The sequence below is a fragment of the Gigantopelta aegis genome, chromosome 3, assembly GCF_016097555.1.
Source record: "Gigantopelta aegis isolate Gae_Host chromosome 3, Gae_host_genome, whole genome shotgun sequence".
Lineage (NCBI taxonomy): Eukaryota > Metazoa > Mollusca > Gastropoda > Neomphalida > Peltospiridae > Gigantopelta > Gigantopelta aegis.
Window position 1 is genome coordinate 64,024,471 of NC_054701.1, and position 27,505 is coordinate 64,051,975.

Genomic DNA, 27,505 nt, shown 5'->3' on the forward strand with positions numbered 1-27,505 from the left:
TAGTACATCTAATTCTGCCTTCAGTTTAAATGATGGAAATGATGCAAATATAATGGGTTTTATTTTTTAACACGCGTACATAAATTTAAAAAAAAAAAAAAAAACTGTTGAATCCCATCGGCTCGAACCCCGTTGGGTGTTCAAAAAAGTGTTCGACCTATTGGGTAGTTCGACACAACCATTCGGTCAAGAACGTGTAAGTGTAACTCGGGACTTTGGTTTTGGTTTGAGCATTTCGGTGTATTCGACACTTCCGAGATTGACTCAACGAGAGATTCTATTGTATATGTATTATGTATTATAGGTAGAATTAGCAAAATGTAGGGTCTATCCCTATAAACATGAAAATATGTGTATGGCTGTAATGATTTAAATCTATCTTAAGCTCATGTTAATTGACTGGTGTAAAGCGATTATAACCGCTGATGAAATTCCAACTGATTGCCTACACAAGTAGTAGCATATATGTACTACACCACACACCTCTCTTACACTGTTCCCGATTGGTTACTTCTCAAAATGGAATCCAATGATATTTCTGCTCTCATTTAAACAATGGTTCTGGGAATTACGTTCCGGGTCAGATTTCCCTGGCCATGCCAGAGACCGGACCTGTAATAGACGTGCCTGAAACCATTGTGGTATATGGGCATGCTAAAATAATATTAACTCTCACTCTGTGAATGAGAAACATTTAATCCACGGGCAGTGTTTATAAAAAGATTAACCATGTATGTTTACAAACCATCAAGTATAAACTTTAAGACAAGATTTTCAAATCATCTATAAAAGATAAATTCTGAATCAGCTCAATGAGAATGATTCAATTTCTAACAGGTCATCATTTTCCGACTAAGGACTGGTCACAACAGGCTGGTACCTTCTTCCATGTGCTCCTGTGAAGAAGCAGAACAGATGAGCAAACATGTCATCCAAGACTGCATAAATCTTCAGCAGCTAAGGGAGACTACCTGGACAACTACAACAACTCTCCAGAAGAAGCTGTATGGCACAAGACGTGATGGCCTCAACGTGTAGTCAACAAGCAAACGAAAAGAAGAAGATTCAATTTCTGGTAATCAAAGTGAGACTACTTTCAGTTTTTACAAGAATGACACAATGCAAGGCTTGAAATAGGAAGTAAAATTTGGCCTGCTGTTATTTAATAAATGAAATATGGCCTGCTAAGAAAAAATATAGCCTGCTTGACATAAAGACAGCACAGGGTGAGTGGAGGTTTTTGGGACAGTCGGTGGAAAATTAGGACCTCCGAGATTTATTTTAGAGCATTATAAAATTAAAATTAACAGAATCATGAGCTCAGCTGAGTAGATGATGAGAAGGAAATGGTTTATTTAACGATGTACTCAACACATTTTATTTACGGTTATATGGCGTTGGACATATGGTTAAGGACCACAAAGATATTGAGGGAGGAAACCCACTGTCGCCATTTCATGAGCTGCTCTTTTCGATTAGCAGCAAGGGATCTTTTATATGCACCATCCCACAGGCAGGACAGCACATGCCACAGCATTTGTTACACCAGTTGTGGAGCACTGGCTGGAACTAGAAATAGCCCAATGGGTCCACTGATGGGGATTGATCCTAAACTGACCATGCATCAAGACAAACACTTTACCACTGGGCTACATCCTGCCCCCAAATAGATGATGAGATGACCGTACATACATCCGTCTCTTGAAAAATAATCTGTGATTTTTTGTATATTTTAGTGGGTAAATTTTTATTTCACCTGTTAGGCCTAAACAATGGACTGATTTTCGCTTTTCAAAGACTACTATTTCGAGCCCTGTAATGTTATAAAAAAGATGAACCTGATGAAAATAATATTTTGTAATAACTGAATAACTGATCTACACACTTTGAGAAATCAACCACACATCTGTTCCCTAATCCTGAATAGTTTTAATCAGCGTAATATATATATATATATATATATATATATATATATATATATATATATATATATATATATATATATATATATATATATATATATATATATATATATATATATCTGAGAATAATAAATGAAGTAAATGTTTTATTTAACGATGCACTCAACACATTTTATTTACGGTTATAAGGAGTTGGACATATGGTTAAGGACCACACAGATATTGAGGGAGGAAACCCGCTGTCGTTACACTTTTCGATTAGCAGCAAGGGATCTTTTATATGCATCATCCCATAGACAGGATAGCACATACCACAGCCTTTGTGTCCAAACTGAAATAATTTTCACTTATGACGAGCTTCAGTGATCAACATAAGTTTGAATCTTTGATAACAATGTTTAATCTAAAATTAATTACCCAAGTTATTATTACTTTTGTTTTTACTTTTCTCTCAAAACCTTGATTTTAAATATTCACAATATATACCATTTGATACACTATTCTGATTTTTGCTATAATATTTTTATACTTTATTTACTTTTACAGATAATTTAAAAAAACAAAGTTCTATTAATTATAAAAAAACAATAAAAACCATCTATAAAGAACTTAAAAAAAACCAAAAAAAACATTTTATACATAAATGCAGTCTTTAAAATGTGTGATGTAATATTTAGTACCGACAAGGTCATTGGTTAATAAGTGCTAAATTGACCAGTAATACACATATGCTATTCTTCCAAATGAGTGATAATTTCTGAATGAGAAATACTGAAATAATTAAAGAGTTCCTAATTTTTAACATCAAATCGATGTCCCGCATGCAACAATTTTCACTTGTCACAAGCTTTAGCAAGTGACAAATGAAGAAATTATTTCACAAAGGAAATAAATTTGATAATAACTGGTACCGAATTTAGAATAATCCCTAGCTATTTTTTCTCTCAAAAAGCCTTTTATTTTTATTATTCATACCTGCACTTGTATATAGAGATAATGTTACAAACCACTTTACATACTGTTCTGAGTATTGCTATAACTTTGTATTTGAATCACATTCACTGATTTTTTTTTTTTTAAACCCACGAAGTTCTATTTATTTAAAAAAAAAAAAAATCTATAAATAATTGTATTTAAATGCAAATTCTTTCAAGTATCTTGTGTCATTGTGTTTGTTTGCCAAATCCTAGGGACGACATATTTAATACAGACAGTCATTGGTCTATAAGTGTCAAATATTCCAATAATATTACATTACACCATTGCATGATCATTTCTCCGGGAGAAATTGTAATTTTTATTTCCCCCTAAGATCTATCCTCTGTAAATGGCCTATTTTATGTTTACCACATTACATGGCCTAATGACTATTAAAATATGTTAATTACTGTACCTATCTGTACATACTGCCTATCTGTACATTACTGGCCTATCTGTAAATGTATGTAAATACATTCTTTACTGGCCTATCTGTACATACTTTACTGGCCTATCTGTAAATATGTTAATGCCCTATACATTCTTTACTGGCCATCTACATTCTTACTGGCCTATCTATGCATGCTAATTTTTTTCAAGTACTGTGTATTGCGTATACTAGTATCCTGTTGTCTACCAGATTCAAACACAAGTTGTTGAATTTTTCGCTTACATATCTTTTTTTTTAATGCCCTATCTGTACATTCTTTACTGGCCTATCTGTACATTCTTCACTGGCCTATCTGTACATTCTTCACTGGCCTATCTGTACATATGTTAATGCCCTATCTGTCATTCTTTACTGGCCTATCTGTACATACTTTACTGGCCTATCTGAACAAACTTTACTGGCTTATCCAGGGATCGAAATGCAGTGTTAGTACATGCACCGGTGCATGCTAATTTTTGCGTGTGCATGTAACTTTTAAAACTGGGTGCACACGGTGCATGCTAATTTTTTTCAAGTACTGTGTATTGCGTATACTAGTATCCTGTTGTCTACCAGATTCAGACTCAAGTTGTTGAATTTTGCGCTTGCATTTCGTAATCTGTTCGCCACATGAAAACGATAACTTTTATCTTTTTTTTTCATTTCTAGCCCTGCTATCTGTACAAACTTTACTGGCCTATCTGTACATTCTTTACTGGCCTATCTGTACATTATTTACTAGCCTATCTGTACATTCTTCATTGGCCTATCTGTACATATGTTAATGCCCTATCTGTACATTCTTTACTGGCCTATCTGTACATACTTTACTGGCATATCTGTACTTTACTGTACATACTGTGACATATCTAAACATATTGAATGGTCTATGTGGAATTGGGGTAATTCGGACTTTGGTAACTTCGTCCTGGTAACTTCGGACCCGAGTAATCTCGACCCCAGGTAATTTCGGACCCCATCGGCTTAGTTAAGACCTGCTCCAGCCCAGAGTGAGTTCTTAAGGGCACAACGGGTAAATGTAAGGCCACTACACCCTCCTTTTTTCTCATTAACACTTTCAATAACATATATATCTAACAATTAACCACTGAGGTGTGTGCCATAACAAGTGTGCTTGAACCTTAATTGAATATAAGCACCAAAATAGTTGAAATGAAATAAGTTTTTTCATTTTATGGCAAATGCAGTTCAAACGTTCACTTCAATACGCATATTTCTCCAAAAGTATGGGACATATACCCAGTTGTACATATATTTTATTTCTAGTAAATAAAACAAGAAGTTTCAATTTCATATATATCTTTATTTTCTAAACATTTAAAAATATTTTGTTAAGACAGTTTTTACCAGTTGTGTTTAAAATCCAGTTTAATAGTACATACTCTAGATATATCTGAGGGACAATTATCATGATACTTTACGCGTCGTGAATATAAAATATATACTGACCAACTATATATATATATACGTTTTTAAAAATTTATATGCTTACATCAATAAACTAAAACAATTTGAGATAACATCAAATATTAATGATTAAGCACTATTTTTATTAATCAGTAACCTAGGCATACAGTTTCTAAAAGTAAACTGAAAGTTCACAGTTGTTAGAGAATTGTAGACCACATGTCTCGGATTGTTTGATAGGTATTAAAATGCTTATATGCCGAGGATTCAAACATGCTTAAGGTGGGCATAGCATCTGATTAAAATCAGGAACATCTACCAAATCAAGGCATAGTAAGAAGGGGACAGGGTATGAGCAGAATAAATGTTTAAAAGTTAATAAACAAAATATACACAACAAAATGTACAATGAATATATAATAATGTAATGTATATAACAAACTCATCTTGAAATAATAATATCAGGTTGTTTAACAACAACCTTTCGCTTGCGTATAACCCAGATATAAGTTGCTTTCATTAATACAGAGGCCGAGATTACCGGTCCAAAATTACCAGGCCGAAGTTACCAAAGTCCGAAGTTACCACATTCCGTCTATGTGTGCATCTATATAGAGAATAACTAGTTAATGATGTATGATATTGGCCAAATGAGAAGTTCTAATTGGCAAGCATCACAGAATTTCCCATTCTTACTGTCACAGGATAAAGCCAATATCCTACGTCATTAACTAGTTTTTATCTTTATCCTGCAGAACTTTAAAATTAAAGGGAAACGCTATTATTTCCGTTATTTCAGCAACATAGTACAATGACCTAGAGATCAAACTAGCGATTTTGTAATGTAGCTATGCATGCCATGTGATGTCAATGTATATGACTTTGCTTTATCCGTCATCATAATCTGTCAATAGAAACGGTGGATGCAGAATAAAACGACCGATCTGTATGTACTTTAATCTCCGATGTTAATATCGAGGTTCTCACAGCTGCTGACCTATCTGTACATAATTCAATTTAACATATCTGTACATACTTTGTCCTATTTGTACATACTTTTAGCAATCTATCTGTACAAACTTCAGCGACCTATCTGTACAAACTTCAGCGATCTATCTGTATATAAAACCACTGATCTGTACATACTTTAATCTCCGATGCGGCAGCAGTATCAAGAAGAACACTCCAGGTTCTGACAGCTGCTGGCCTATCTGTACATATTTCAATTTAACATATCTGTACATACACTGTCCTATTTGTAGATACTTTCAGCGATCTATCTGTACAAACTTCAGCAATCTACCTGTACGTACTTTAATCTCCGATGCGGCAGCAGTACTGAGATGAACACTCGAGGTTCTGACAGCTGCTGGCTTATCTGTACATATTTCAATTTAACATATCTGTACATACACTGTCCTATTTGTAGATACTTTCAGCGATCTATCTGTACAAACTTCAGCGATCTACCTGTATGTACTTTAATCTCCGATGCGGCAGCAGTATCGAGATGAACACTCGAGGTTCTGACAGCTGCTGGCCTATCTGTACATATTTCAATTTAACATATCTGTACATACACTGTCCTATTTGTAGATACTTTCAGCGATCTATCGGTACAAACTTCAGCGATCTACCTGTACGTACTTTAATCTCCGATGCGGCAGCAGTATCGAGATGAACACTCGAGGTTCTGACAGCTGCTGGCCGTGGCTGGGTACGGGTCGTCGGCCAGGTTATCACAGTAGAACAGATTCGCGTGGTCAAGACTCGTGCAGCCACTGACCAGAGTGGTCAGTCCATCGGCAGTTATGTCCACACAGCCAGACAGATTGAGGTACTCGAGATGGAGCAAGTTCTTCGACTCTGCCAGTGACCTGCAATAAAACAAAACTCTTGAGTATTTGCTCATCTGTGCGGGTGGGACGTAGCCCAGTGGTAAAGCGCTCGCCTGATTCGCGGTCAGTCCAGGATCGATCCGTGGTATATGCCGTGGTATATGCCATCCTGTCTGTGGGATGGTGCATATAAAAGATCTCTTGCTACTAATAGAAAAAATGTAGTGGGTATCCTCTCTATGATTGTCAAAATGACCAAATGTTTGACATCAAATAGCCGTTGAGTAATAAATCAATGTCGTTAAACAAAACAAACCTTTGCTCATCTGTGCAGTCAGGGATTTAAGTTGGACCAAAGAGAACATTCAAATATTACATAACGCTCGAGGGGGTGGGTGTATTTAACAGCACTACGTAACACACTTTTTAAATTGTTTATTACTAAAATCTTTTAGTTTGTTTTGTGGGTTTTTTATAAACGCTCTGTCAAGGCAACAGTGTTTAACATAGGTAGTTATAGCTAAGCGTATACATACAATACACATGTATATAAGGATTATAAATCGCGTTGAAATGCATACATGCCTGTTCCCAGAAAGAAAGTAGGTTAAGTTTAGGGTTAGGATTAAGAAAGAGTCATTAATTTTGTCAAACGGTTAACGTAAAAAATAACAAATCTGCCAAAAATTTTGGGTATGGTGCCATACCTGTTTTACCCTCTGGCAGAAACCTGGATAAGCACTGATTAAAGTTGCTGATCCAAGGTATCAGGAAGTTCAAAATTTTTTACGATATTATATACAGCATTTTTACCAGTAAAGTCATTGCACTCTTACAAAGTTTTGCTTAAATTGTCCAATCTAATGTCTTTCTAGTCATTCTGGCCTGGTGCTTAGAAAACATTTACAGTAATATGGGTGGAAGGAAGAAAATGTTGTATTTAAAGACGCACTCAACACATTTTATTTACAGTTATATGGCATCAGACATATGGTTAAGGACCACACAGATACTGAGAGCAGAAGCCTGCTGTCGCCACTTCATGGCCTACTCTTTTCGATTCGAAGGGATCTTTTATATGCACCATCCCACAGACAGGATAGCACATACCACGACCTTTGATATACCAGTCTAATATGGGTGGAAACAGAAACAATGTTTGTTTTATAGATGTCCACGAAAAGGCTTGTTTGACCGTACCTTTAGTGAGTTGGAGAGAACAATTTCAGGGCTAGAAACGATGGCAATATCCGTCATTGAGATATAAATTGCCATTGGTAGACAGCATCACCGACGGCACTTTGGTGCCGTTGGTAAAGCTCCTCAACAATGGCAAAACAGCAAATTAACCTTTTAGTCATGTTTATTTGTTGCAAATGTCACTTTTAAAAAAGTTGCCATAGGCAGGCTCAAAATTAACGTAGGAGGGCCGTTTCACCCATGGCAATTAATTAAAACATTGCCGTGGGAGACAAATTCTTAAGTTCGAGCCGTGCAATTTTCACATAATTATGATATTCAGGATAGTAACAGACTGATCATAACTTATTAACATGTATACTGGTAAACACAAGTTGAGTAACTGTAAGGAGACTCCATTACGCAGCTGTTTTAGGTTAGTTTACCAAACCCCCACTCCAAAAGATTGCTTACCAAAACCCCACCCCAAAAGATTGCTTACCAATCCCCCACCCCAAAATATTGCTTACCAAACCACCACCCCAAAAGATTGCTTACCAAACCAGTGGTTGCAAAATGAAGTACTAGTACTAGTACTGACAGAGTAGGAGTTGGGGGTTTATCGAGAGCTACAGACACTCAGTAATGGGGGCATGGGGGGGGGGGGGGGGGGGGGGAAGAAGAGGGGCTCTATGGGCCGGAGTCTGTTACCACAAAAGTGTGCAATGTAGTCCACTTGTAATGCATATAGTTGGTGAAATTATTGGCCCAAGAATAGAACAAGTATGACTGAGTGGTTTTCCGTTTTAAAAACAAGCTATTTTCCGTTTCAATTCCGTTTCATTTCCATTTCAGACTACAATATGCAATTAACAATTGAACTAACACAATTTGTGACAAATTAAAGTCTGAACCAAATTGTTAACAACTACAATAAATTACTCTCCTACATTTCCCCCAAATTTTGTTTAGACACAAGTTGTGAAAAAAACATTACAGTGACACAGATTCCAAATACGAGACTGTAATGATATCGCCAGTATCGACTTCACTGAGATAGCATAGGGCAAAATACATGCAGTTTTCTCTGTCTGCCATTTTGTTTCTTTATGGAATACTCTTCAAGAGAGGTGAAAGCCTCCAAAGTATGTGTCATAATTAATATAAAATCAATGATCTCTAGTGGTATCATTAAAAAAAAAAAAAAATTTTTTTTTAAAAAACAAACATTTTTTTTCCCCCATCTCTGTGACAGTCTAAAGTCGTCTGCAAATTGAAGTATGCGCATGACACAGCGGAAATAAAGTAACATTGCAATGTTCAGCCAGCCGTTTTTAGCTAAACGTTTGCAAACACATTTTGACTGGTGGTTCTAGAAATGGTCATTCGGTTTAATGTGTAGCATAAAAATCTGTCTTCCAAGACAAGCTTTAGTGACAAACCGCTGGCTAAACTTACTCGTGAAAAAAAAGCCCTGTCCCATCTGCACAGGTGCAACAGACTTAGCAGTAAACCATCCCAAAGTTCAGCCAGCAAACGTTTCGCTAACATTCACGAAATATTTGACTGATTCCCAATGTCACCATTTGGTTTACCGTGAAGCGCATAATCCAGTCTAGCGTTTGCCAATAGTACTGTGCACGGGTCAATCGTCAGTTTACAGAGTGTGGCAATAGTAAAATAGTATTAATTTTTTTAACTTTGCAGAAAATCGTAATTCCATTTCCAAATGTAAATTCCATTTCACAATGGGAATTCTGTCCGTTTTCCGCGATCGCGGAAAATCATTGGGTCTACTGTGCTCATGAATCAAAACAAAATATACTTTAAAAACAAAGGCAATGAGCAGTAATGGATGCTGTATTCGTGGGAAACTCAAACTTTTCCTGAAGAAATTAACCCATAGAAGTCGAGCTATACATTCAGACAAGAACCAAGAAAATATGAACTGGAGTCTGAGCAACTGTGGCGAAAATAGACGTCGGAAATGAGGGTAGTAAACGTCGCATGCGACACACGACGCCTTGTTTTGCAACCACTGTAAACCACCACCCCAAAAGACTGCTTTTCAGTGGCCATGAGTTTATATCATATACAGAAACACAAATTATTAAAATTAGGACTGGTTTTAATAAATGGACAAATATATCACACGACATGCTTAAAATTTAACTAGTTATATGAAATTTCTGAAGCAAATGAAAGATATGCTTAAAGACACTGTATGATTAACGGTTAGTATAATACAAGTCTATTTTGTTTAACGACACCACTAGAGCACATTGAATTATTTATCACTGGCTATTGGATGTCAAACATTTGTTAAGTCTGACAGTTTTATAGAGGAAACTCGCTACATTTTTCCATTAGCAGCAAGGGATCTTTTATATGCACCATCTCATAGACAGGATAGCACACCTTTGACATACCAGTTGCGGTGCATTGGCTAGAACGAGAAATAGCACAATGGGCCCATCAACGAGGATTGACCTTAGATCGATCACGAATCACGCAAGCCCTTTAACACCGGGCAACATCTCGCCTCTTAATAAAATATAAGAAACCTATGACACTTTTAAAGAATATAAGAAGAAACAAAGCCATTTCTTACACTTGACAGCAAAGGGTCCTTTATACTATACTTGCATACAGGCAGGATAGCACATACCACAGACACCGAAAAATTGTTGTTTTATACTATACTTACATACTGGCAGGACATCAGATACCACAGACACCGAAAAAAATTTGTTTTATACTATACTTGCATACAGGCAGGATAGCACATACCACAGACACCGAAAAATTGTTGTTTTATATTATACTTGCATACAGGCAGGATAGCACATACCACAGACACCGAAAACTTGTTTTATACTATACTTGCATACAGGCAGGATAGCACATATCACAGACACCGAAAAACTTGTTTTATACTATACTTGCATACAGGCAGGATAGCACATACCAGACACCGAAAAAAAAATTTTTTTATACTATACTTGCATACAGGCAGGATAGCACATACCACAGACACCGAAAAATTGATGTTTTATACAATACTTGCAAAAGGCAGGATAGCACACTATTTACCTCAGGCCAGCATCTGTTATCTGGTAACACCCCGACAAGCTGAGAAACTCAAGCCCACCATGGGTGAGAGGCACGCCACTGTTGTCTACAGACAGATTGATCATCTGACCGTCCAAGTCCTTATCACGGCCAGACACAACACAGAGCGGCCTCGCGTCTTTACAACACACAGTAGTCCTTATGCAATTACAACACCTCTTAGGTGTACAGTTCTCGGTTTGGTTGGAAAGTAGAATCACGTCGCTGCAGCCTAGGCTGGGAATTTCGACTGTAACCAGCGACAGTGTAGTTTGTTCATTAGTTGAACAGCACGGGATGACGGTGCCGGCTGTGGATGAATTTCTGTGAACGTCTTGCAAACAGATTTCATTTGGCTGGATGTCGTCTTGTATCACAGAGTTGTTGCCATGGAAGCACGAGTTCGAATTTGTTCTTTGGACATCTTCGATGTCGCTGGGTGAGGACAACGAGGCTGTTAACTTGAGAGCACAAGCCAGTCTTTGTAACGTCAAGTCAGTGATTTTCGTACAGCCCGTGAGATTCAAATACTTCAGCTTCTTGCCACACATGTCCATACCAAACCTGAAACATAAAACACGTTTCAACTTGTTATCAAACATGAATTAGAAAATAATAACTAAAATAAACAAACAAACAAATAAATTAATTAATTTTTAAAAAGAAGAATTAATGAATAAATAACTTGAGTTACAATAGCCACATATATAAATGATAGAATATATCAGGTATTAAAATAGTCGTTCAGGTTACCAGGATGTTATAAGGTAAGTACAGAATGGTACTCTTAATTGTTTTAACAAAAAAACCACCATGTACAGTTTGATCCACTGTGGTACTGATTAAATATAAATTACAAACACAAGTATCAGTATAACGAGAACAGTGATATGCATCAATAACAAAGTAATAATATGTTTATGAAGAAATGAGTTAGTTTGTTTATTTAACAACACCACTAGAGCACACTGATTTATTAATCATCAGCTACTGGATGTCAAACATTTGGTATTTTTGACATATAGTCTTAGAGAGGAAATCTGCTACATTTTTTCATAAATAGCAAGGGATCTTTTATATGCACCATCCCAATGACACAATAGCACATACCACGGCATTTGATATACCAATTGTGGTGCACATGCTGGAATGAGAAATAGCCCAATGGGCCCACTGACTGGGATCAATCCCAAACAAACCATACATCAAGAGCACTTTACCACTGAGCTACTTCCCGCCCCATGAACACATGATAATTGGAATTGTAAACTTCATAAATATAAATACACCATGATTCTTAGATTTCCTACGAATTGTTCAAACACTAAAAAGATATATGATGCAACACAGAAACTACTATTTGTGTTCAAATACAGAGAATGTAACATTTTGTAACCGTTTTACTTTTGCACTCACCCTTTAAATGCTACATCTGACACAGCTGAATGCGTGAAATCAAGATGTTCGAGATTTGGGCAAAGTCGCAAAAACTTGTGAACCTTTAAGACAAATAAATATACAAAACATGTGATTCACATACTTTTGAGCTATATTTCATATTCAATCTAGAAACAAGCACATACCCCCAACCCCCACCATCCCCACCAAAATCCTTATAACTCCAGTTTAAAAAAAACAAAAAAACAAAAATACTCTTTCCACTCTTATCTCATGTGAAGAACACCCAGAACAAAAAGAAAATATGTAGCCTTATAATCTGATCAAAATCATATGATCACAGTTCCAAACACCACTATCATATGTGCCAACTCTGCTGCCCACATTTTCAAGTTTTGGATCAAATGTTAGAAAAAGCTATTTTAGACAAGGTGGTATACCATCCATTGCTCTCTCTCTCTCTTAACTTATTTGCATGCTTTTTTCCAATTAAGGTTCAAGCACATGTCCTGGGCACACACCTCAGCTATCTGAGCTGTCTGTCCAGGACAGTGGGTTAGTGGTTAGTGAGAGAAGAGGGTGTAGTGGCCTTACTCCTACCCATTGAGCCCTTAAGAACTTGCTCTGGGTTGGAGCCGGTATCAGGCTGTGAACCCTGTACCTACCAGCCTGTAGTCCGATGGCTTAATCACTGCACCACCGTTGGCAGTCATCTATTGCTAAACAGGTTGGACTGATTAAAGGGAGATAATTACTTTAAAATACGGAAAGAGTGTATTCTAGACAAGTTAAAGACTGACTCACCAACAAACAGATGAATACAACATAGTAATATCATTCATCAAAATATACATCATAATTTGCATAAATGAATGAATGAATGATGTTTAATGACAACCCAGTACAACCCACACACCCCAAAAAACCCCAAACCTATCAACTATATAGAATATCAAACAAAAGTTAGCAATGATATCAATTAAGAATAGAACTAGCTGGTGAAAAAGTAACATTATATCTGGCTATTACCATTTGCAGGTACGACAAATGTCAAATGACAAGCTAGTAACGTAGCCTAAAACAGACAACCAGTTAATATTAATCGGGAACAAGCTTTCAAACACATGCAACACCATTATCAACATGTGCAAATTCAATTATAAGTATAACATCCAGATTAGGGTCGAATTTCCAAAGTCTGTTTTAATCTTACACTATTTAACTATATACATTTACAATGCTTAACACCTGACATCGTAAATTCGGCCCTTGTTCTTTTTAATTCTATTCCCAGTGAATATCTACCAAATAAATAGGCAGTGTAAAATCACAGCCGGTCACCTATAAATGACATACCAGGTAAAATGTGAAATTTACATTCATATGTCAACAAATTACTTAGTCTACCCCACAGGGAATGCTTTTTTTCATACTATGGAATTTACTACAAGTTACCTATTTCTTAGCCGAATGTGTTGTAACTTGCACACAAAAATGGTTTGGGTTTTTCCCCCCCCAAAAAACACTTCTATTTTTTTTCTTACGTGGAACCAGACTGGAATTATTTACAAAATCTGTTGTTGTAGGAAGATGGGATGGACTATAGTATTCTTTTACAAACATGAAAGAAGTTCAAGCTAGCACCATCACCAACTTGCAGCTCGAAGACCCAACAACGGAGCACATCCTACAGCAGTGCCCAACTTATCAAGGTTTGAGACAGTCTGAGTGGCCTATTGAAACAACCATACAAACTAAACTCTATTGTGACAGAGGAGAACTGGAAAACACAGCTCATTTCATTTTACGGACTGGACTACTGTAGCTTGTATATAAAAAAAAAAAAATAATAATAATAATAAGACTGAGTTATGGCTATTAATATTAACAAAATATAAATTCTTAGTTGTAAATGCTGTCTGTGATGTCTTTTCTTTCCCCATAAATATTTACTCAAACTAAAGTTCTTCCATATCCACAAGAAGATAAAAAAGTATAAATAGAATTCTCACCATTCCACTGCAAAGTCCTGTGCTAAAAGCAAGAGAGCATTTCTTGACAAATCTGCCCACTCGTGGCAGAAGTCCTTCTACGAGACTGCTCAACAAATGTGCTTCTTTGTAAGCCTGGAAAAACAATACACCCCATGGCTTTAAACAGATATTACAGTTTCTGTTTGCTAGCACTTATTTGTGAATTTGTATACTTTCTATGCGTCATTTTGATCGTGTAATTTATATAGAGAATAATACATGAGTGGCCGTTAAATATCATTTATCTCACAACGAGTTGTTTTAAAATGTATCTAACAAGCGAAAGCAAGTTTGATACGTTTTTAAACGAGTTGCGACACAAATGGTATCTAACGGACACGAATGTATTATTCTACTGCTTACATATCCTCAAAAACCAGGTTTTAAGCAAATTTTAACATCTTTGCCGACTTACACGTCACAGACACATGATTGCCAGGTTAACTATAGGTCACAGTGTAATCAATTTCCATTTCGCTGGGTTTTTTATTGAACGTATGGCATTGGTGACCTGGTCATTACCTAGGAGCAGCCAGTCGTACGTCTTGAAATTGTTAACACACGTACGTGTGTGAACAAGTATGTGTTATTATAAATAATGTATGATGTTCTCACCAACGGGTGTAAAAAAAAATTTACAATTTGAAACATGGGTTTATCTTATGTGTTAAGGTATGCTTATTTTTTATACTTTCTAAGCATCATTTTGGTGTTGTAATTTATGAAAAATTGGGTTGCATTTTGCTTAATTTATAATACTTAAGAAAAGGATTATTTTTTATCGCCTGCTTTTAATTCTCAGTTGAATTATTCAATTAAACACCAGGCATTGTTGCTGATGTGCATTAACGATATTTAATGTCCTTAGAAACACAAACGAAAATATTTAAGTTTACCTCAAGATACAAATTGACTTTTGCCAGTATCTTAATCTAGCAGTTATGTTATTCTAGCTGCCTAAATCAGATGTCTAACTTTCTTTAGTTACAAAAATTGAACACCCCTCTTGAAATGAGGATCATACAACATGTAACTTGAATATAGATTATTCTCATAGCATGTGGGAATCGATCATTTCAAATGAAACAAACTGTGTGTACCAGTATTAGTACAAAAATAATGTACTAGCTAAATCTAACCTGTTTAAGGTCCTGGTCCTGTTCGAAATAGCTGTCAGTTCCCGATTCGTCAATGTCTGCATCTTCGTCATACACAAAGTGATTATTCTCAGGCTCAATATCGCAGTCATCAATTTGTGGAGGCTCAAAGGTCCATATGCCTACAAAGATAGAAAAAATAGAAAAATACACACACACAGGTATTATCCTATAACTTAACCGTGATATCCATGTCATAAGCCCATGTGATAATTTAGTGTATTAACCTGTGTAATAATGGTATGCAAATTTAAAGGTACATGCAAATTTGTAAGGTATCTAGGTAATAAATGTTGTTGTCAATGGGTCATTTGTTTACAGGGGTAGGGTGGGGGGAAATGCTGTTGACCACCCTGATGCCCCCATCTCATACATCTATGGGAACAGATCGAAGGGAGATAACTTGTTTTTATTTTTAAAATTATACAGAAAAACCAAAATGTTACAACTGAAAATAAAGGAGTCAAGGCAAATCTGTATGAGTTAGGTCTAGTCACAACAAACAACATTTAGTTTTAATGATGGCTCCAGAATATCTAATTAAAATCTAACCTTTTGCCCAGCTGACTGGATAGAGATCCATCCACAACGATCCATCCAGTGCTAGGAGATTCCAGCCCTGACACACCTGTGCACACCTGCCCAGGTCACGAGGGCACAGGTACGAGACGATTTTCAGCCTCACTTCATAAGGAAGATGGTTATAACCCAATCTCGGAGAGACTACCTCAGCTTCTTCATCAGATGATTCACCTAGAAAAATATACAGCATGGATGTGATACCCGCTTAACAATAAAACCTCTAACCTCTTTACTAATAAAGGTTATTTTTCAGGATTTAGGGGCAGGACGTAGTCCAGTGGTAAGGCGCGCACCTGATGCTCAGTCGGTCTAGGGTCAATCCCTGTCGGTGGGCCCATTGGGCTATTTCTCATTCCAGCCAGTGCACCATGACTGGTATATCAAAGGCTGTGGTATATGCTATCCTGTCTGTGGGATGGTGCATATAAAAGATCCCTTGCTGCTAATCGAAAAGAGTAGCCCATGAAGTGGCGACAGCGGGTTTCCTCCCTCAATATCTGTGTGGTCCTTAACCATATGTCCGATGCCATATAACCGTAAATGAAATGTGTTGAGTGTGTTGTTAAATAAAACATTTCTGCAAGGGATCTTCTATATGCACCATCCCACAGACAGAATAGTACATACCACAGCCTTTGTTACACCAGTTGTGGAGCACTGGCTGGAACAAGAAATAGCCCAATAGGTCCACCGATGGGGATTGATCCTAGACCGACAGCGCATCAAGCAAATGCTTTACCACTGGGCTACGTCCCACCATAATAATAATATATCTCAAAGAAGAATATTTTATGTATGTCCTTAGACAATATTCATTCTGTTCATGTGTCAGTATGTATCATTAAATTTACACCAACTGGATTGATTGGTTACATGGTGAACTGTTTATGTTCTACAAGTAATTTTATAAAGTATTGAAGAAACTCTTGTTTAATGGTAAGCAATTTAAAACATTTTGTATTATAATTTATTTTGCTTACACCAAAGGGCATCAGCAGGATATATTGTAATTATAATATATGTTCAACAGAATGGTCAGGTACATGTAATTTATTAAGTAATACAAATATATTTCACGTAACAGAACAATCAGTTACAAAAGCTAAAATCATACGTACCGATTTCTGGTTACCTAAACATTTTAAATAATGGCCCTTGAGATATAGACAAAGAAATATAATGGGAAAATAAAATGCAAAAAAAATATATAAAGGCTTAGTTAGGGAATATTTTATTTTTAAATTTTGATTAACGACATTTGATTTGAAAACTGATTATCAACTACTGTTTAACATATTAGACTTGTATGATGATCTCTGAAACTTGCATAGTGAATTGCACTGAACGCAATTTTCCTTGCTAACAAAACAAGTGCAATGAGACAATATAAATAATGGTATTTCATTAGTTTATCCCATTTGGAAAAGCCTTAATAGCACAAATTTATTTTAAAATAAATTAATTAAAAAACTGTTTTTAATTCACCAACTGGGAGAGTTATTTGCCCTTTGTCCATTAATGATTACGAATTCCAATAGAACATTACTGACACTAAAGACTTGATTAATTTTTCTTATACTGACACTTGTCAAGAAATCCAATACCAGTGTCAAACCCAAGTTCTCAGTCTGGCTGACTCGTGACTCCGCACTTCAGGTTTCCTGTTTTGAAAGTCCAAAGCAAGTGATTGTGAAGATATGTACCATTATCGATACCAAGAACCTTGAAATTACTGTGCTGACATTACAGGAAGGAAGGAAATGTTTTATTTGACAACGCACTCAACACATTTTATTTACGGTTATATGGCGTCGAACATATGGTTAAGGACCACACACCTATTGAGGGAGGAAATCTGCTGTCGCCACTTCATGGGATACTCTTTTCGATTAGCAGCAAGGGATCATTTATATGTGCCATCCCATAGACAGGATAGCACATACCATGACCTTTGATGTACCAGTCATGGTGCACTGGCTGGAGCGAGAAATAGCCTAATGGGCCCACTGACGGAGATGGATTCCAAACCGACTATGCATCAAGCGAGCGCTTTACCACTGGGCTATGTCTCGCCCCCTGATATTACAGGGTTCATACACTTTTCTCAAAACTAATTTCCATACTTTTTCCATACCTTTTCCAAAACACATTAAACCATTTTCCAAGACGTCTTTATGTAACAACGCTTCGGAAAACACATACTTTCCCATATTTACAAAAAACAATGTCCCACAAATTGAAACCTGCTTATTTTAAGATGTATGACCAACTTCCGAATGCACACCGTGCAAGTGTACAAAATCGGAAACTCTTGATTAGCTTCCGAATGTTAACGATTGCGTGTAAAAGGAGATGGCATTCGGGCGACGTTATGTAAGTTACTGAAATTTGCTCGTTTTCCATATTTTTTGAAAACTTGCCTGCAAAATTGTTTTTTTACCCATACTTTTCCAAGGATTTCTAAACTGAGTACAATGACAATGAGTTAAAAACTTACTGGACAAAGCATCTTCCACACACTTTTCCACAGTGAACAGCTCGCTCTGTTCTTGAATCAAGTGCTTTTTAATCACTTTAGCCTTGATTTCCTTCAGTTCTTCGTAGCTAAAGTACTCTATCAACATTGGCTGGAACACCTGTAGAATAATAAGTTGACTTGTTACATTAAACATTTAAAATATCTAATATTCGCTCCCCTGATTTAGAGCATTTTCTGAAAAAAATTAATCCACCATTTGAAACTCTGAACAAAATGAAACAATCGTTCTCTCTCAATTTTCAGAAAGAAATGTTTCATTTAACGACACACTCAACACATTTTATTTACAGTTATATGGCATCAGACATACGGTTAAGAACCACACATATATTGAGAGAGGAAACCCTCTGTCGCCACTTCATGGACAACTCTTTTCGATTAGCAGCATGTGATCTTTTATATGCACCATCCCACAGATAGGGTAGTACATACCACGGCCTTTGATATACAAGTTATGGTGCATTGGCTGGAACGGCAAATAGCCCAATTGGCCCACCGACAGGGATCAATCCCACATCGACCGCACACCGAGCGAGCACCTTACCACTGGGCTACGTCCCACCCCCCTCTCAATTTTCAGAAGCCTGGCTTAATAATCCATCATATTTTTATAACTACCAACCACAGCTGTGTACAGGACTCACACTGGAATCAGTTTTCGTTTAGCCAATTTTCAGATTTATATTTATAGAGTATTTCCTTAAAAAAAATTCAGATGTGGTTAATTTAAGGAACATGTTATTAGCCACACTAAATATTGTAACCAACGTGTCAGGCCTATGGAATTAGATTTTTTTTTAATAGCCAGCCGGGCTAGTAAATTAAAAAATCCACTAGCCGGCAGATATTATCACTAGCCTGAGATTATTCCTCAAATCTTATGACCACTTTCAAGTGTCATATATAAAACAAACCATTCATCAGCATAGTTTACTAAAAATTGTGTCACCAGACAGTCTAGTGGGTTTTGATATTGAATCGGTTTGAAGGTTTTTTTCACCATTTCGGGCAAGCAAGCAAGTGCAATTCCGCAACCCTGTTGTGTGTATAAAAATTAGCAATTGGCTAATTTAGCAATGAACAGAATGAGCCATGTGTCTAGTATGTTCAATATTAACTTTTAAAAAATTATATTAATTGTTTAAAATAATAAATAAATAAAAAATTAAAAAAAAAATTTAAAACAAATTGTAAAACTAATTTAAAATTTTAAACAATATTTTAACATTTAAACAAATATTTAACATTTTAAATGCCCCCCAATCTACCTCTTCTTCTTCCTCCATGTGTGGCAGGAACTGCTCCGTGAAGTCCTCCAGCGCCTGACGCAGCTTCAAGCCGAAGTTGACCCGCTCCATATCGGTCGTCCTCGCCATGCTGTGGCCTTGTTGCAGGAGACTGAGCATCTTGGAGAGCTTGCTGTCCTTGTGGCAGTTGCAGACCGCCCTGTTGGTGATGGACAGTGCCTGAAGCTTCTCCCTCAGCCGACGCATGATGTACTTGTTTTCTATCTGCTCATGTGCTTTGAACATCTTGAAAGTGTTGAAAAGACTCTCCAGCGATGTTGTTAAGTTCACCACATCGGAAAAATTTATAGATGACATCTGAAAATAATAATAGAAAACAAAAACCTTTTTAATAATTATCTTGAAAGTGTTCAAAAGACTTTCCAGTGACATTATTAAGTTCACCATGTCAGAAATAGTTATAGATGACATCTGAAAATAATTAAGAAAACAAAAAACTTTTTAGACATTATCTTTCCAGCAACATTGTTACGTTCACCACGTCAGAAAAATTTATAGATGACATCTGAAAGTAATTAAGAAAACAAAAAAGTTTTCAATCATTATCTTGAAAGTGTTCAAAAGATTTTCCAGCAACATTGTTAAGTTCACCATGTCAGAAAAATGTATACAAAACATGTATATGACATCTGAAAATAATTAAGAAAACAAAAAAAAGTTTTAATCATTATGCAATTTGTTACAATGCATGTCATATTAAAGTACCTGAAAATGTTTATTGAATAAACTTTATTCTAAGTCTAACCCTAACGCTCCAATTAAACAAATTAATTGCAAAGTAATTTCATACATGTTTCACGAGTATAAGATTACAAAGAATAAATTATGCTTTACAACTGAATGTTGATATACATTTATTTACAATCTATTTTTCTCATATTTACAACCCTGTCATAAAGGTTTTAAAATGTCTTCCTGATTGGTTAATATTAGCTAGTAGTTAATATATAATGTTAATATTTATAGAGAGCATAACTAGTAAATGACATAGGATATTGGCTTTATCCTGTGACATTTAGAATGGGAAATTATGTGAGGCTTTCAGAGCAGAATTTCTTATTTGGCCTGAACAGGATAAAGCTGATACCCGTCATTAATTAGTTATCTTTATCCTGCAGATCTTAAAAATTAAAGTGAAAAGCTATTATTTGTATTATTTCAGCTACACTGTACGATGACTTACAGGTCAAAATTATGGCAAATGAGCAATTTTGTAATGTAGCTATGTGTGTGATGTCACATGAGTGACATCAAAAGTCATATTCTTCTAGTTACTATATGTTTATGACTTTGCTTTATCCGTCATCATAATCTGTCAGAAACCGTAGTTGCAGGATAAAAGATAAAATATTTGGGCTTCTGTATCAACCTGACTATATCGCATGACATAAACTGCAAACCATAATTCCATTTTCATATTTTTTTATTTCAACTTATTTTCTTGCTGATATCCAATTAAGGTTCAAGCACACTAGTTATTACTGAGAAAGAAGAGGGTGTAGTGGTCTTACACCTATCCATCGAGTTGTTAAAACTCACTTTGGGTGGGAGCCAGTACCGGGCTGCAAACCTAGTACCTACCAGCCTTATGTCCGATGGCTTAACCACGACACCATCGAGGCATTTTCAACTGCTACTGTTTATGCTTAATGACATCACTGTGTGTACTTCATTTGGTGGAATGATTACCAAATGGATATGTCATTCAATTGTAAGAAATTTTATTAAAGGGAAATAACTGTTTATCCTATAACTTATCCATAATATCCACGCTGGGGTGCAGAAAAGGAAAATATTTCACAAGCTCGCCAGACCAAAACCAACAAAAATGTACATTCATTTTGAAATACGAACAGTACACCTTATTCATTATGTTTATTAAGAGCTTGATATTATAAAGTTAGTTGAGATATGAACGTGATTGGAATTTGTTTCGCAACTTGTAGGCCTTACGCCATAAGTGAACTGGCAAATATGAATTTTACTTTTTAGTTGCAATTAATTAATTTTTTTAATTAAAATTTTAACAAAATATATTCTTCATCAGAAAGGCTGGCAAAACATCAACTTGTTTGATATGCTCGAAACCTTAGTGGTATATGAGCATGTTAAAATATATTGGACTTGTTTGATGATGAAAACACACCACCACCATAATTGTATCCACATTTGATTGTAGTTATTTGACAGGTTTATTACTTTTTCCATATTTAATGGTGAACAGAATACAACAAAGACTTTTACCTCAACCTAAACCCCTGTAAACTGAATGGGGAATACCCATCGAAACAGACTTTTTACTTAGAGCCCTATACATTTGGCTCATGGGTTTAGCCTACTATTTAGAGGCAGGTTTCACTGCATCATGTAATTATGCATATATGTAACAGTACATTATTAATACATGAGAATACAGGGCTTCTAGAATTTTTATAAAATCCACTAGCCATGGGATCAGTGATTTAAAATATTTACTAGCCACAATTAAAAATTCACTAGCCCTACTTTACTTTAAGTTAATACAATTTTACTAAATAATAGTAATAATCAAATATGTCACCTAAAGACAGAGATAGAGCTTAAAAAGACTAACATGTGGGGTTTGGGGTGGGGGCAGGATAGTCCTATTTACTAAATAGACTTAATTGCAACATTTGACAAAAACATTTCACTAGCCGTCGGGCATGGCAATAGTAATTATTTACTAGCCCAACACTGAATATCACTAGCCATGGGAGTGGAGCTACCATAATCTAGAAGCCATGGAGAATAGTAATGTGCATTATTGTAACATTTGGTGACAGGCTCAGTTTGATCAACAGCAAAAACAATTCTTTCCAGGCACACAGCAGGAAGTGAAAGTTAAAAACCATTGAATGTGCCCAAGAATAATTAAACTGGTTTTCATTGTGTCCTATCATAATATGATACCCTATTACACAACAACAACAACAACAACAACAAAAACCACCACTTTCTCGACTGTAGGAAATACTCTTTCTACATTTTGTTGCAGTCACCTGACTCACGACATTACAAGCAATCTAGAGGGTAAGAAAGTAAAACTGGTATGGCGCCTTATTTAAATTGTTTTGCAGATTTATTGTTTTTAAGTTAACATTTCGACAAAATTACTCTTATCATTACTGTATGATTTTCTTAACCCTAACACTGAACTTAACCTATTTTCTTTCTGGGCGAGACCCCATACCCTCTGTTGACTTGTTGCATTCAATTCCATAGCACCATACCAAATTTCTTTCTGACACTGACACTGACGTAAATTTGTTTAAAAAGAAAAGCCCAGTGCTTTAACTTTTCCTTCTGCCTCCACCTCCTGCCTTACAATTTTTAACTAATTTGGACAAGAAAGAATATTGGCAGACAAGTAGATTTTTAAATGTATCATGGATGAACCAGTTTCGGTGAGCATAAGCATTTGTTCTTTTATCAATATTTATAAACAGTTGTTATTCAAATAGCTACCTTTTTATTAGTATTTCTACGCTTCAAATGAGCACTAAACTGGGCGTTATGTAGCAAAAGTCACTGCCCGTGGGTCAAAAACTGAAGCATGCATCAGCAGTAAATATTAACTACGTAACCTGTTTCGGTGAGTGAAACATTTAGTGGTACAGCTTAGAGTCAAAACTTTCCAACACAAAACTTTCTAGTGTTTTATCAAAACATGTATGTTGTTCAACGAAACATGTACTTATAATAATTCATAAAAATTATTTTAAATATTTTAAAACAAATTACAAAATGGGAGTCCTCGAGAACCAATGTTACCAGACAACATTTTAGGAAAATGAATATAATAATTCTGATGTCTTGCAATCGTGTTATAAGTTGAGCAAATGAATAGTTATAATGGTAAAAATGTTTGGTTAAAAAATATAAGCTGCAATCTGAGTTTTAATAAATATATAAACAGATATCCAGAAAATTATTTATGTTAAAACATGTAAGGACCAAATATTTTTGGCAAGTATCTCTAAAGAGTTTTGCCAGCAGACGCCGTGACAACCATGTGACTTCAATAACAAGATAGCAGTACAGCTGAGAACAGACGAAAATAGTTTTTAAAATTAAGTTTTCTTTCAAATAACATCTTTGAAAATCATAGACAAAAGGTATTAAGAAATGTGCCGTGTTTATGAGTGGGTTAAGTTCAATCTTGCTTTCTTTGCTCGTTTTAACCTTATTTTTACGAACATTTCTGTGAATGTGACAGTCAATTGTTTACTTTCTCCATGCAAAAGTCAAAAACATCAGAAATCTTCAAATGCAGGGCTCACCCTGGATCAAAAATAACTGTAGCCAAAATATTAGCCACAATTTTTTTGGTGCAGTACTGTATAGAGTATTTATATATCAGTATGAAAATGCATCTTTTTCAGGTAACTACAAACTGGAATAAATCTGAATAACAAAACCGTATTCCCTGATCAAAATCAAAGACAGCAATGGGAGTAGGGGCAGTTAATATAGTACTTTAATTCTTCAGTGTGGGAGGGGGGATATACACTATCTTCAGAGTTGGAAGCCAGCACCCCCTGCAACCACCCAACCCCCACTTCTAAGGCCTATGACATTAAATCAACAAACGTACAGAAATATGGGGGTGGGTGTTGTTTTTTCCTTCTATTTCTTTTTCAAAATAAACATTTGAGAGCCAGCACCCCCCCCCTCCTATTTTTTAAATATAGCTCATTATTTCTTTAAATAGTAATCTTTATATTGGTCTGAACTGCTTTTTTTGCTTTCTTTCTTTTTTTAAAGTTACCCAACAATTCCCCACCCCAACAATTTCTTAATTTGTGCAATGTTGTTGCTATTGTTGAAATCAGCGTCCTGTTTAAATGTTTGTTGTCGAGTTCAGCTTGTAAAATACCTAGCCTATGATTGCTGACTTCACGTTATTAAAACTATTCCATTTATTTACGGTCTTTTTAAAATACAGGTAACTTTTGAGATGTCACCTCAGTCTACAAATTTATATGTAATATTTGATCTAACAAATGTCATGATTATTGTAAACTAATTGTGTTTGTTCCTTTCTCGCAATCACGATATGCGTGAGTATGAAATTAACAAAGACAAAGGAAAGAAACAGCAATTAGCAATTAAGTATTCATCGATGCAAACAACTACTGTTTTTTTGTTTTTTTTTTACAAATTTACATCAAGATTTACTTGCATGTAGGCCTAATCGTATTGTTTAATGTCCGCAACAATGTTTTTTAACACATGCAATCTCAGTGCTCTACAAAGCAAGTTCAAATTTACTCTTCCGTGGCCAGTATAGTATAATATTTTAGTTGCCAGCCACTTATATTTAGTAGCCAGCTAATATATTCTTGTAATTAAATCGATTCATCTGCCATTTTACGGCACATTACTAATGCCGTAATTGTTATTAGGACCACATTCGAATGAACTTGTGAAGGTGTAATTCCTAGTTGTTAAATACTAATTACAACTTACTGTTTGTGTCCGGTTAAACTAAAACAGTGAAGGACTATTAACTATCATTGTCAAATAATCCGTACCCAATAATTTAAATGAAATTAAGCTAATTACTATTTTAATGGCACTGCTAAGATATGCATTTAAATTGCAGTACTCATTAAAAGTTAAATAAAAGCATTGTGATAATAATTACCAGGCTTCAACATGTTACTAGTAGTTACCAATCGGCTACCTTACTTTTGGTTTAAATAATATTTATTTTCGTCAAATACTGCCTTGCAAACCTGTAAATACTGTTTTGTAAATAGTTGTGTCTTTAATTTAAAGCCATCTAAAGTCGCGTCATGAAAATATAACATGTTTTCATCCTCCACTGGTGAACACGACTTCCGACGTGATTAAAACAACATTCATGACTGGACGCGTTGTTATTGTGGGGGTACCCGTTATCACGATAAGCACGACACGATTGGAGCCCAGCATAACGCATATATAAATCGACATTTAAAATAATTAACGTTTGAGTTTGAAACAGACAAGTAAAGACACACAGTGAATCAACAATCTCATTTTAATACATAAATAAAACCTGGCTCTAAATGGGACAGGACCGACTTGGTCCAAAACTGAACTGGGGCCGAATTATTTCCAAACACTTGAAATTCAAGTTAAGGGAGATAACATCATAACGAAGTATTACCTCCCTTAACATCACCGTTATTCATAGTCCGATTAACTTGTCTTAAACTTTTATTTTTCCAACAAACTACCGATAGAAAACATGTTTTATGGAAGATACATTGCTACTGGTCCACTGTGTTTTCCGATGTCCAGTTTTGTTTACAGATTAAAGTAACATTATTGGACAGCCGCCAACTGGCGAATGTGATTTTATATTTTAGAGGCCAGGGAATGTTTTTAGTCGCCATATTTTACTCGCATTGTAGAGCACTGAATCTCAGCTCAACTGACAATCAAGCGTGACCTATATGCATACTGAAATCAGCTCTAAGTTCAGCCAATGAACATTCTCCTAACATTTGGGAACTATCGGACAAATTTAACAAGCTGTGTTGTTGTTTTTTTCCTACCTTTTATTGTAAATCAGTAAACTTGTGTCTTTCAACTTCATAGCATAATGTTTTTTCTGTGAATCAATTAACTCGGTCTTTCATAGCACTAAATGCTTTCGCTGCTTTGACAAAGTTAAACTGTTCTATACTGGGACCCACCAGTTTAATAAACATCAACCTGTTGAGTCTTTCGGGGCTTAGTCTGTTTCTAAATTCTAACTTTGTCCTTTATTGAATTCTGGACTGAAAAGCCTCTCTCGCAAGGCACAGAAGACACAGGTAAGATCAATGCTACTTTGGCAAGAAGTATGAAGTCTGGATACTGATCGTGGAAATCGCTGATTAAAAGCTTTAAGAAGTTTTCAAAAGTGAGAGACCTGTAAGATTTTGCTAAATGTTTGAACAGCAGGAAATGTGCAGTAACCCTGTCCTTGTTCACAAGATCAGCATAGAAATTGCATAATGTTGACAGCTGCTCTGTGCCATAATGCACTAGCCTTGACGCATCAGGGTATCTGGAAGGGATGAAAACAACATCAAAACACTCAAGCAAGTTTAGAATGTCGGTTGGAAATCTATCGTCCAAATTGTTGATAATTTTGTCAATGTACATGTTCCTGATTTTGCAGAATCTCTGTCTGAGGGATTCACTGTCAGTGATATCTACATCTTTGTACTTCGATTTTTGCCCAGCTACCGTTACACCTAGAATGGTCAAGACTTCATCCACTTTCGCTGAACCATGTTTCATAGCACTCAGGGTCTCTTTTGTACAACAAACACTACGTCTAATATGAGACAAATTTACATAATCTTTCTGAAAAGTCAGACTTGGCACACCAGTAACTGTTAGAATATCGATCAGTAATGCTGTAAGTAACAGGAAAAGGCTTCTGGCTATACATTTATGTAACCCAATAGCTTTGGGGGTTTTTGTCACCTTCTAGGGATAGTATTATGGGGCAATAACTGGACATTATAATTTTTACTGCTGCTTCAACAGACAGCCATCGGACAGACGATGGCTCCATTATTTGTTTTGATTTGCCATGTAG

At 35.8% G+C, this 27,505-nt stretch overlaps 1 protein-coding gene across 2 annotated transcripts in view; it reads right to left on the reverse strand.

Moving 5' to 3' along the window:
* Nucleotides 1-27,505, reverse strand: part of LOC121368418 (F-box/LRR-repeat protein 5-like) — a 72,164-nt gene that overhangs the window by 40,044 nt on the left and 4,615 nt on the right. The window contains exons 2-9 of one of the 2 annotated variants that reach the window (XM_041493143.1): nucleotides 19,864-20,199; nucleotides 18,554-18,692; nucleotides 16,027-16,227; nucleotides 15,457-15,596; nucleotides 14,297-14,410; nucleotides 12,303-12,385; nucleotides 10,869-11,450; nucleotides 6,406-6,635 (exon numbers count right to left, since the gene is read on the reverse strand). In XM_041493143.1, coding sequence (XP_041349077.1) covers nucleotides 6,407-6,635; nucleotides 10,869-11,450; nucleotides 12,303-12,385; nucleotides 14,297-14,410; nucleotides 15,457-15,596; nucleotides 16,027-16,227; nucleotides 18,554-18,692; nucleotides 19,864-20,199 — 1,824 coding nt within the window. In that variant the 3' untranslated portion in view covers nucleotide 6,406. Of the gene's footprint in view, nucleotides 1-4,637; nucleotides 6,636-10,868; nucleotides 11,451-12,302; nucleotides 12,386-14,296; nucleotides 14,411-15,456; nucleotides 15,597-16,026; nucleotides 16,228-18,553; nucleotides 18,693-19,863; nucleotides 20,200-27,505 lie in introns of those variants that run through there. The other variant, XM_041493142.1, reaches the window with a different exon arrangement.